The sequence below is a fragment of the Podarcis erhardii genome (genome assembly GCF_964252035.2).
Source record: "Podarcis erhardii genome assembly, chromosome: 5".
Classification (NCBI taxonomy): Eukaryota; Metazoa; Chordata; class Lepidosauria; order Squamata; family Lacertidae; genus Podarcis; species Podarcis erhardii.
Window position 1 is genome coordinate 44,143,626 of NC_138509.1, and position 12,371 is coordinate 44,155,996.

Below are 12,371 nucleotides of genomic sequence, written 5' to 3' on the forward strand. Positions count from 1 at the left end.
CGCCCTTTTTTGAAACACTCCCTTGGGAAGTGTTCCCTCAGCCTCCTCTCCTCCATCCTTAGGAGTCCTCTGGGCAGCCACTGCTGCTGCTGCTGGTCTCTGAGCTACTGCCCCAAAGAGAAGTGCCTCCTCACACTGCCCCACAGGGGCCTGGAAAGAAGATGCCTCCAGCCTTTGTGACCCAATAGAGATTGGCCAAAGGTGAAGCCAGCACCTTACCTTGGAAGGCAGCAGTGGCAGCAGTGGGTGCTGCTGGGCCTGGATGACAGAAATACTCCCCTTCAGCACTGGGCACTCAGCTCCCAAGCAGAAGAAATGCCAGTGCAGAGCCTGCCTCCCTGCCCAGCCCCCCACTTGTCCGTTCACTGGCTGAGCTCCCTCACCCACTTGCTTGCTTACTCCAAGGCCACCTCAGTTCTTGGCAACCAACAACCCCTGGCGCCATTCGCCTGCGGAGCTTGTAGCCAGGGCTTCTGCAACAGCAGCTGTGCAAGCTTTTGGGAGGCAGAGATGTGAGAGGGCATCAGAGGAGGGAGGGGGGAAAGGACAGAGGTTAGTGTTGTCCACGGCACCCCTGACCATCATTCACAGCACCTCAGGGTGCCTCAGCACACTGGTTGAAAACCACTGTCTTATGCCATCTTGTCATTGTGAATTGACTTAGATACCAGAAAATTGCACTCTTAGTTAACTACCCAAGATTTTGAAGGTACATGACCCTGACCCCTCCACACCAAAGTACAAGCAGGAGCAAAAAGTGGATTACCAAGGTTAGACCAGGGGTCAGCAAACTTTTTCAGCAGGGGGCCAGTCCACTGTCCCTCAGACCTTATGGGGGACCGGACTATTTAAAAAAAAAAAAATGAACGAATTCCTATGCCCCACAAATAACCCAGAGATGCATATTAAATAAAAACACATATTCTACTCATGTGAAAACATGCTGATTCCTGGACTGTCCGTGGGCCAGATTTAGAAGGCGATTGGGCTGGATCCGGCCCCCGGGCCTTAGTTTGCCTACCCATGGGTTAGACCATCAAGGTCTCCCAGGGGAAAAAATGCTACAAAAATATGTATCCCAACAAGACATCATATAGGGCAGGGAATACTGATCTACCCGTTATGAAGAATTGTGTATTACTGAAATGTTGTTTAGAAAACTTGTCTTCAAGATAAGGCTATGTTCTGTGTTATACAGGAGAATTCGGTCCTGTTTAAATATTGCAGTATGTGCCTTCTTTTAATTAAAAATGAAACTTTTAAATACTTCATTTTTGTAAAGTCACATTGCTAAAGATGTCACCCTATTGATAGTGATATGATTGAAAGTTATGTAGAGAGTAATGCATTTGGATATTATCTGCAGCTTTTATTGGCATTTCAAGAGGCACTTAGATATGCAAATAAATCTTTTGGCAGAGAAAAGTTATTGATTTTCTGAGAGAAAGAAAACATTAACCTTTAAGAAACAGGGACTTCTAGGCTGCCAAACAATTTCACCTTTCTTTGAAGTGCTTGGTGTATGAATGGGTGTGCACATACTTTAAAAAGAGAGTATCAGTTGTGATTATGAAGAAATGCCGGTGATAGTCACATTGATATAAATGATAGTGTTAACTGTCAGATAATGGATGTTTCAAGAGGGTGAGGCTTGGGAAGTGTTCTTTGGCCCTGTGGAACTTTCAACATGGGGCAACTTTCCACACGGTCATTGTTCTTCTGCAGGTTCTACCTGAGAAAGCAGGAAATGTATATAAGAGCAGTAGGTTACTGGCATCCTTCCCAATCACTTTCTGTTTCCTAACAAACAATTAAAAATAAATACTTCAATCAAATTGATTTCATTCTGCTGTTTTCTCCCCCCCCCCCGCCCCTATTTGCATTACTTTAATTCTTAGTATGCAAACAATTAAAAAGGTAAAGGGACCCCTGACCATAAGGTCCAGTCGTGCCCGACTCTGGGGTTGTGGCGCTCATCTCGCTTTATTGGCCGAGGGAGCCAGCGTACAGCTTCCGGGTCATGTGGCCAGCATGACTAAGCTGCTTCTGGCGAACCAGAGCAGCGCACGGAAACTCCGTTTACCTTCCCGCCGGAGCGATACCTATTTATCTACTTGCACTTTGATGTTCTTTCGAACTGCTAGGTGGGTAGGAGCAGGGACCAAGCAACGGGAGCTCACCCAGTCGCGGGGATTCGAACAGACGACCTTCTGATCGGCAAGTCCTAGGCTCTGTGGTTTAACCCACAGCGCCAGTTAGGAGAGCTTAATAAAGGGTCATTCTACTTTCCCTCTCCCTCAGTTCAGTTGTCGGGCTGCAAATTTCATCCAGTTCTGCAGAAGATTAAAAAAAACAGAGACCTTCCTTTTTAGGACAAAACAAAGAAAGATTTCCTTCATGAAGACCCCTGGATGAGTTTGCCTATAATTTTGCAGGGTTAATCCGCTCTGGAAGGGCTCCTTTGTAAATTTCATCTACTTCAGCCATCTTAGAGGCTACTAAGCTAATGGTTTAGATCATAGAAGCAAGTGAGGCCGTGTGAGAACTGTCTTTTTCTTCTGTAACTAAACAAATTTGTACTTCTGGAGCAGAGGGGACACATCCAAGTTGGTGCCATCTCCAGTATGTTTTTAACCTGGCATGATTTGAAGCAGGTGATTTAATTCTTGTAGAGAGGAAAAAGCAAAAGCTTTAGGCTAGAAAGGTTGACAGGACCTTAATTACTAGGGCGCCAAACTCTGATTGTCAATAGCAAAGTAAGATAAACTCTGCTCACCCAGCCCAACGAGTTTAATATCGACTGCAAATCTTTCACAAATCATTTTGTCTTTGCCTCTTCAAGTAACAAAATAAAGAGAGACAAGGCTTTCTACTTCAGTTTATCTCCTGGAATTATGATAAATGGGTTCCCTCAAGAACCACAACATCATGGTTTGCTTCCTTAAGTGCCTTTAGAAGCTTTTGCTGTTTGTTTTTCTTTTAACTCCCCTAGTTCTGTCTGTTCTCTTTACTCTTACATGCATATACCTATACCTATAACAATAACAACAACATTAGCACATGATTATAAAAGTCTAATCAGAGGGGCTGCAGCAAAACTGGAAATAAACTATTGTTTTTCAATAATAACAATAACAATAATTTATTATTTGTACCCTGCCCATCTGACTGGGTTGCCTCAGCCACTCTGTGCAGCTTCTAGCAGAATATAACATAACACAGAGAAACATCCTACATTAAAAACTTCCCAATACAGGTGTTTACAATTCAGATGTTTTAATACAATTCAGATGTTTTAATAGCTTTTCCCAGTCGTTATCACCAAGCCAGTAAAGGGTTTCTCTATGTGCATGTGAGGTTTCTGTCAAAAGGATGGTTGCAGGCCCCCAAATCCTACCTTCCATCCTGCTAACACGCATGCCCACTTTTAGACTGCAGATTCAAGAGGGTCAGGATGGCTATACCAAAAAGGGATAGTTTTTTTGACATCATGGTCATTGAAACTGGAACAACTTTATAAAGTGCCCGGGGGTGGGGGCAGGGGAACTGCATAGCTTTGCACAGTTTCTGTCATGCACATCAATACACTTGTTGGCTCTTGGTTAGCATATTTTGAATGGGATGAAAAAGAGGTCCTTTCGCAGCCTTGGTAAAAGTTATCAAGAAAGCAGGACAGTACTATGCACACAGTTGATTTACTTCTGCATTCCTTCACCCAGGGACAGTTTTATACAGTTATTGAATATGTTGATAAAAGCAATTCACTGAAAACAAAGCTCTTGGCATTTTTAAGACAAGTCCTAGAACCATACGCATCCTTAGAATTTGTTTTCCGTCCTATTTATGGAATCGCTTACTACTTCTAGATGTCATAACAGCTACAAGCATAATGAATGGCACTGAAAAAGGATAATGCATTCATGCAGGACAGGTCTACAGACAGGCCTTAGCTGTGGCAGTGGTGAGCAAATGCTCAATGAGTTACAATCACTTGGCAAAGGTTTCTGACTCTCAGTTGTTTAATAATAGCAACTACAAAATGATTCTTTTTTTAAAAAAAGACGAATCCCTGATCTGTGTAACAGAAGTAAATTCTGGGTATTTAGCATATGGTTCATGGGGGTGAAGTAGATAATAGACCATCAGCATCATTTCCCCCCATCTACAGTAGCTCAGGTGGGTGGGCTTTAGGGTTCTAGTAAAAGGCCACCCAGTCCAACTACTGAAGCACAGCACTCCACCACACGAGTTCCCCCAGCGTGTTCTCTCCAAATACCCAAAAGTCATTCTAGAGTGATCTGTGCACTCATTTGAAGTAATAAATCAGGGTGGTACCTGTGCTTTGTAGGGGGTGTACCTAGTAAGGTAAAGGTACCCCTGACCATTAGGTCCAGTCGTGACCGACTCTGGGGTTGTGGCGCTCATCTCGCTTTATTGGCTGAGGGAGCCGGCGTACAGCTTCCGGGTCATGTGGCCAGCATGACTAAGCCGCTTCTGGCAAACCAGAGTAGCACACGGAAACGCCGTTTACCTTCCCACCGGAGCGGTACCTATTTATCTACTTGCACTTTGAGGTGCTTTCGAACTGCTAGGTGGGCAGGAGCAGGGACCGAGCAACGGGAGCTCACCCCGTCGCGGGGATTTGAACCGCCGACCTTCTGATCAGCAAGTCCTAGGCTCTGTGGTTTAACCCACAGCGCCACCCGTGTCCCTTTGGTGTACATGGAGGTGACCACAAATGTACCTCAAATGTTGGTTTGTGTTGCTGCTTTTATTTGTTAGTGTTACAATCTCAAAATTTCAATAAATAGATCCATTTTTTAAATGACATATGCTAGCGGTAAACAATAAGGAAGACTTTGTGCCCTGTGACATCTGGAGACATCTGTCTGTGCCCTGTTGGAAACAGAATACTGGACTAAGTGGACCTTTTGGCTTGATGCAGAAGGGCAGATCTCAAGTTAGCCACTGCATGAATGTATTCAGTTTGAGAGAGAGAAAGAGAGAGAGCCATTTGTAAAATTTCTCCATTCACTGTTAAATTCCTTTATGTCCTGGAGGTGAGAGAATGCTCCGGTTAAAGTGTGATTTTTAAGCCCAAAAGTGAAAAATCAGTCGGAAATATACTCACAGCCTTTCAGTTTAATTTTTCTCCTCACCCTAGCTCATCAGAAGAATCCTACATGTGCGCATTCTACTCCAATGCATTTGCCTTTCATTGAGCAATCAGGAAAGGCACTTCAAGCATTCCAAAAATATTAAAATTAACTTTATACCCTTTCCTGCACATTTTATTCAGCATATCAATAAAGTTACAATTATTGCTTGTGATTTAGGAACAAGAAAGACAGACACAGAGGGTGGGGTTGTTGTTGTTGTTGTTGGCCCTTCTTTAATTGATCCAGATGTGAGAAACTTCCTGATCTTTAAGGATAGCCAGTCTCAGAGAGAGATTTAATGATATTCACGGCCTTTTGATATTTTAGAGATTTCAAGCTTTAGTGTGACCCCTTAAATCTGCTCTGGGAGTTTCCCTAACTCTCTGGAGCAAATTTACGGAAGGTGCATAGGGAAATGAGGGGGGGGGATAAGTTCCATTGCACATATTAAAACATATTGCACTGGTGGAACTTTGTGCTTGGATACCGCCCCCCATTGTGTCTTTCCAGACCATCAGTTTATAGCTCAACAAATACGTAGTTGTTCCTAATTTGATACATGGAAGCCAACTATTCTCTCAATGGCTTTCTTCCAATTCATTGATATCACATTCGGCCAGTACTCAGACAGAACGTAATCTGCATTTGCCCCTTTTGGTTTCAACCACAGCAGTGCCTTGAAAGCTGTACCGAAACTTTTAACGTATAGCTTCCTCAGATTGCATATTGAGAAAAAGCATTTTCTGCTCCCTTGCATGTCCCATCTATTCAGGCTGAGCACTGCTTATATTCTGTGCTGGAATACACAGTGTGCAATCTTTTTTGTAAAAAACGGGTAACGAGGTACACTTTGCTATAAAAGTGCAAAAAGCTAAGGCTGCAGCAAAGCTACCCCTATTGGACTTGTAGGACTAGCTTGTAAAAACTAAAAAGCACTCTTCAAACTGATCTTGATAAGAAATATCCATTTATATGTCATTTATTCCTGACTATGCCATATATCCTGGTTTGCAACGAGAAGGTTATAGACAGAGATGTAGCTCTCCACCAGCTGCCTCTGCTAAAAGCCCATTAGTCCAGGCAAACATATGGAGTGAATGGTCCAAGAGTAAGAACGCTAGACTCCAAACACGGGGCCCAGGTCTTTAAGGTATTCCACTCCTCAAGGAAGGGGCAGAGCCTAGGAAGAATGATCAAGCCTGGTTCCATAAAAGGCTTCAGTTCTGGCTTATACTTTATTGGAACATTTGTCATATAGAGCTTTCCATGGTGCTACAACTACTACCTCACTTTGTGCTCTGTGTACTGCTCTTGTTAAGGACAGACCTTCTATAGTTTTCATATGCATGGCTTGTATTCAATATAGCACGAAGACCAAGGTTCCGTCAGTGCAAAGATAGTCCTTGTGCAATGGAACTTTTCCCCACTGCGGATGGGGTGGGGGGCACATGGGGGAGGGAGAGGAAGAATTCCCATGGCACGAGCAGGATTCCTTGCAGTAGCTTCTGCTAGTGCAACGGCTTAGCTAAATATGGCCCTGTTGAGTCCCAGTTCACAGCAAAGTGGTAAAGAGCAAGAGTGTATGTTTGCTTCCTCACTTTTCAGTAATGCATGAAATGGCATTTGAGTTATGAGCTTGAGAGATCAGTAGACCATTTAAATCTAGGTGGATTGCACTTTAACTTTTTTTAAATATAACATTAAGCTAATCTTCAGTTAAAGATATTCTACTAGTCAGGCTACTGACTATGAAATAAAGGTAGCTAATTGCAATTTTAATATTAGGTTCTATAATTATTTTAAATCACATTTGGTTTCTCCACCCATTCCAGGTATAATGCATAATTTAAATGTACTCTTTTAGGTGTAACCCACCTACAGAATTTATTTATTACATTTATTTCCTGCTCCCCTCCCCTAAGGAAGTCAGTGCATTATACATGATTCTCTCATCTGCACATTTGATCCTCGCAACAACCCTGTGAGGTAAGTTAGGCTGGGAGATAGACTGTGGCCCAAGTTCACCTAGTGAATTTCATGACCAAGAGGGGAATTTGAACCTGGGCACCCCCAGTCCTGTCCAATGTCACTCTATTAATTATGGTTATGGGGGCCCAGTCTTAATAACTTCCCAAGCAATTACATGCTTTATTACAACTTAAACACTGAGTGTTTCTTTGTGTGTGTTTTGTTTGAGAGGTAGCTTATTTTGAGGCTGTCATAATATACATGGAGTCCAACCAGTCCTAAACATGTTCACTCAGAAATCTCATTGAGCTCAATGCTGCTTACTCAATAGATTGCACACTTAAGATTGCAACCTAAATGCAACCCTATATGTATTTAGTCAGAAGAAAACCCCATTGTGGTCAGTAGATTTATTTCTGAGGATATGTTGTAAGACTGCAGCCTCAGGTATTTAAAATGTTATTCAAGGATATAGGATTGTCTCCCTAATGAAGTTAAATTTTCAAGTCATCATGAGTTGTCCAGGGACAGATTTGTAAATCCGGGGACTGTCCCCGGGAAACAGGGACATCTGGTAACCATACTTTAGAAGAGCTGTCACAAGCTCTGAGGTTCGTAAATCTTGGATGATGTATTTGTCACTGGTTCCTTTCGGCTGTGAGGTCTGGAAGGAGCTAGCAGCAGTTGAAGCATCCAGAAACATTTAAGCTAATGAAACTGTGTCATGAATCTCTGCATTCAGGGCCAGCTGGGTGAGCCTTAAGCATTAGGCTTCCCAATGGAACAAGACAACTATTTGAAGGAAGTTGTAGTCCACAGTGAAACTTGTGCATGCCTCCCACATGCCTCCAAACCCCCAGTCAATCTGGAGTCCAGCGCAGCTTCAACAAAATCCATTCCCTTTGTTTCCTCCTCCACTCTCTTCTTCCGCTGTCCCCAACCAAAAGTGTTGCGTACTTTATAAGATTAAAGTGGCTTTGCTTCTTTTGTAGGTGCTAAACCTGCCCCTGGGATATGCTTTGAGAGAGTCAATTCTGCCGGTGATCCTTATGGAAACTGTGGGAAGGATTCCAAAAGTTCTTTTGCCAAGTGTGAACCCAGGTATATGCTCTTGTCTTGCCTAATTGGAAAAGAGGTTGGAACTGTGCCAATGGTAGATGCTAACATCATTAAAATGATTAACACTATTTCTTTTCCCTTTAGAGATGCTAAATGTGGAAAAATTCAGTGTCAGGGGGGAGCAAATCGACCTGTAATTGGTACCAATGCTGTCTCCATAGAAACAAACATCCCATTACAAGGAGGAGGCAAAATTCTATGCCGTGGAACCCACGTATACCTGGGCGATGACATGCCTGACCCTGGTCTTGTCCTTGCTGGAACAAAATGTGAAGATGGAAAAGTAAGGTTGAAAAATCTTATTCCCAATAATCCAGTCTGTGTGTCTAAAGGAAAACTCAGTCTTGATCTTTAGAAATGAAAGTCATACTTTCTGCATTTTGTAGTAAAGGTTTGGCAGGCCAAATGGAGATGCTTATGCAAACAATTATGCTGTTTAAGTATACTCAAGAGTTTTTTGAGAATGAATGGAATCAGTTTGTTGTTTAGCCAGAAGGCATGACTATCAATTTTTACATAAAAGTGCTGAAAAAGGAATTTATTGTGCCAGTGAAAGTCATTCTGTCTGTATTTTAACATGCTGCAGCCAGCTATTGACAAATTATTTCTGAATAGAATTGAATGAACAAAGAGTGAGTGATGGTGGCTAAATGTAGAGCTGCATATCTGCTTGATTATCAGTTCATCACTGAATGTGATTTACAGAATTTCCTGTATCCAGAAGAATCAGCTGTGCTGACGAGAGAGTTCAAGTTATTCACTTATAATATTTACATACAATTTAATATGGAAAATCTCTGACCAGTTTAATTTTCATTAAAGTCCATTTAAAATATCAGTATCACAGCATTATAACCAACAGAACAAAGAAATGTAAATTAGAAACAGTGCATCCATCAATAAAACATTCAGTGAAACATTAATAAAACAATAAAAAGATCAGTGTGGTGGACCATATGAGCCAAGAAAAGCCTGCATAAATGAATGGGCCTACAGGAGGCATTTGTAACTTGCCACTGTGACCTGCTGAACAAAGATAAAATTCACATTAATTGCTCCATCTACTTTTGCTTCTAGCCTCACCCACCACTGGCTTATAGCCCTCAGAAGGTTGGCCAGAACAGAATACTGCCCTAGGGCTAAAAAGGATTCCCCACAAAGATGTTAAATAGCACTGCGGACAAGGTGATGCCTTGTGAAAACTGGCAGTTCAGTTGCTAGGAGGCCAAAACAGTCACCCAGGGCTATTCACTAGCACTGGCCTTATAAATAAGAGTGGTGCCACCATAAAGCAGTACCCCTAACTCATGCATGCAGTTTAAGAGGATACGATTGTCAGTGGTATTAAAGGCTGCTGTGAGATCAAGCAGAGGCAACAGGGTTGCACTCCCCCATCCCTCTCTTGTAAAAAAAGTCATCAATCAGAGCGACCAAGCCAAGTCTGTCTCAAAACTAGAACCCAGATTGAAGTGGGTTGAGATAATTAGTTAGAATAGTGTGTCTCTATACACATAAAGACTCCTGCCAACCTAGCAGTTCAAAAGCATGTCAAAGTGCAAGTAGAAGGTAAACGGCGTTTCCGTGCGCTGCTCTGGTTCGCCAGAAGCGGCTTAGTCATGCTGGCCACATGACCCAGAAGCTGTACGCCAGCTCCCTTGGCGAATAAAGCGAGATGAGCGCCGCAACCCCAGAGTTGGTCACGACTGGACTTAATGGTCAGGGGATCCCTTTTCCTTTTATACACATAAAGATAACTCATAGACAACCTATACCCATCTGGGTTTAAACAGATTCAGTAATTGCAGATCAGAGGACATACATTCTAAAAGGTATTGCACTATACAACCATTTCTCCCAGAGTTTAATTGTAGACTGTTGAATTTATTTAAGAAATTGGGGAGGGGGTATGACAAGTGCCAACGACTGCTGGACAGATCACCAATTAATACGTTCCACAATAGCTATCAAGATTATACCTCAACATAGGCTTCAAGGAAGGAAACCAAGGCACAAAATGAACACTCAAGTCCTTCAAAATCCTATTAAGCGGGATTGTTTCCAAACGCCTCTTAAGGACCATCTGCTCTTGGAGTTGCCTGATAACATCGAGGAAAGCTGGACCCAAGCTAAAGACATCCCTTATTGCAGCCTGTGAACAAACTATTGGATACCAAACCAAGAAACAGCAGGACTGGTTTGATGAGAATGATAGTGAGATTGAACGCATTATTAAAAAGGAAGATCTTTCAGATCTGGCAGAGATATAGAAACTGCGCCACTAAGAAAAAAAACCTTTGCCAACACTAAGGTTCAAAGAAGAACAAGAGAACTAAAGAACACCTGGTGGTTAAAAGAAGCTCAAGAGATCCAGCACTTAGATAACACTCATGATGCACAGCGTTTCTTTAAAGCCACAAAGACCATCTATGCGCCAATAAATCATGGCATGTGCCCCCTACGCTCAACAGACGGTACCACACCTCTAAAAGATAAAGAGCAGATATATCGAACAGATGGAATGCTCTTTAATCTGAATAGGCTGAAAGCAAAAAGTAAGGTTACCATTTCTGTCATAGAGCTTCAGTATGCTGATGACAACGTAGTGTGTGCACGCTCAGAGGATGACTTCCAAACCACCTTAAATATCTTCGCAGAAGCTTACAAAAACATCCAAAAAACCAAAGTGCTGCACCAACAAGCACAAAATAACCCCTCTGCAGTGCCACAAATCCAACTCAATGGTGTAACGGAGAGTGTCAATCACTTCTCCTACCTGGACAGTTATCTTACCACAAGCGCCAACATTGATGCTGAAATCCAGCATTGCCTGAGCTCTGTGAGTGCAGCTTTCTCCCGATTGAAGTCCAGAGTGTTTGAGGACTGGGGCATTCACAGGAAAACCAAAATGCTTGTTCACAAAGCTATTGTACTACTAGCCTTACTGTATGCTCATGAAACATGGGCCACTTATAAACACCACCTCCAACTCCTCGAAAGATTCTATCAATGCTGTCTCTGAAAAACGTTACATATCACTTGGGAAGACAGGCGAACTAATGCCAGTGTACTGGAAGAAGCAGAAATCACCAGTGTCGAAGCAATGATTCATCAACATCAATTTTGTTGGACTGGTCATGTTGTTCGGATGCCTGATTATCGTCTTCTAAAGCAACTACTCTATTCCGAACTTACAAATGGAAAGCATAATGCTGACGGTCGACAAAAGAGGTTTAAAGACTCTCTCAAGGCAAATCTTTAAAAAGTAGTATAAACACCGACAACTGGGAAACACTGGACTATGAGTGCTCCAGTTGGAGAACAGCCTTTACCAAAGGTGTTGTGGACGTTGAAGACACTCGAACTCAGGACAAAAGGGAGAAGCGTACTAAGAGGAAGGCACATCTGGCAAACCCTCACCTTGATCAACTTCCTCCCAGAAACTTATGTCCCCACTGTGGAAGGATGTGTGGATCCAGAATTGGCCTCCACAGTCACTTATGAACTATGTTCATGGAAGACAATCTTACTTGGCTACAAGTGATCGCCAAAGAAGAAGTTTTTTTGCAAAAATTAATTCACATGCTGCTGTATTTCCTGAAGCTCATGGTGTTTCCTATTGGCTTACAGAAAATACATTGGCCTGACAAATAATAACCATTATGCGTAGTGGCTTTTGACTGATACTTCCGTCTGCTTGTTCATTAGCTATTTGTTTTGGCGTGCTTCAAATCTGGGGACGTTGCCAAGATGAACAGCAGCTTCTGCAAGACAAAGGCAAAGCCTTTCAGTTCTAAGGGAATAAGAAGCATATTGCTTAATGTATCTGTGCACAGATTTTGCCAGGATTTCTATGTACAGTGGTAATCCTAGAAAATAAAATTATGAAAAGACATGGGAAACTACAGCTAAGAATTTGAAACAAGCAGTGTTGAAGGAGACTTCTGTGTTATTGGCAGATTGCAATTCAAGAGAAGACATTTGGGTATATTTTGTCAAAGCCTCAAAACTTATTATTGCTTTTGAGGTTTCAGTAGTTCCCACTGTAGTTAGTTCCCACTGACAGCAAACTTTAAACATAATGTGATTATGAGTTGAGTTTTATGTTCCAGGTTGCTCCAATACAAT

General features: G+C 42.4%; 1 protein-coding gene across 4 annotated transcripts in view; it reads left to right on the plus strand.

The window, feature by feature from the left end:
• ADAM12 (ADAM metallopeptidase domain 12) overlaps positions 1 to 12,371 on the plus strand; it is a 195,990-nt gene that overhangs the window by 166,062 nt on the left and 17,557 nt on the right. For 2 of the 4 annotated variants that reach the window (XM_081863182.1, XM_081863183.1), the window contains 2 exons: positions 8,120 to 8,228; positions 8,331 to 8,529. In XM_081863182.1, the coding sequence (XP_081719308.1) occupies positions 8,120 to 8,228; positions 8,331 to 8,529 (308 nt within the window). Of the gene's footprint in view, positions 1 to 8,119; positions 8,530 to 12,371 lie in introns of all 4 variants that reach the window. The other 2 variants (XM_081863180.1, XM_081863181.1) reach the window with 1 other exon arrangement.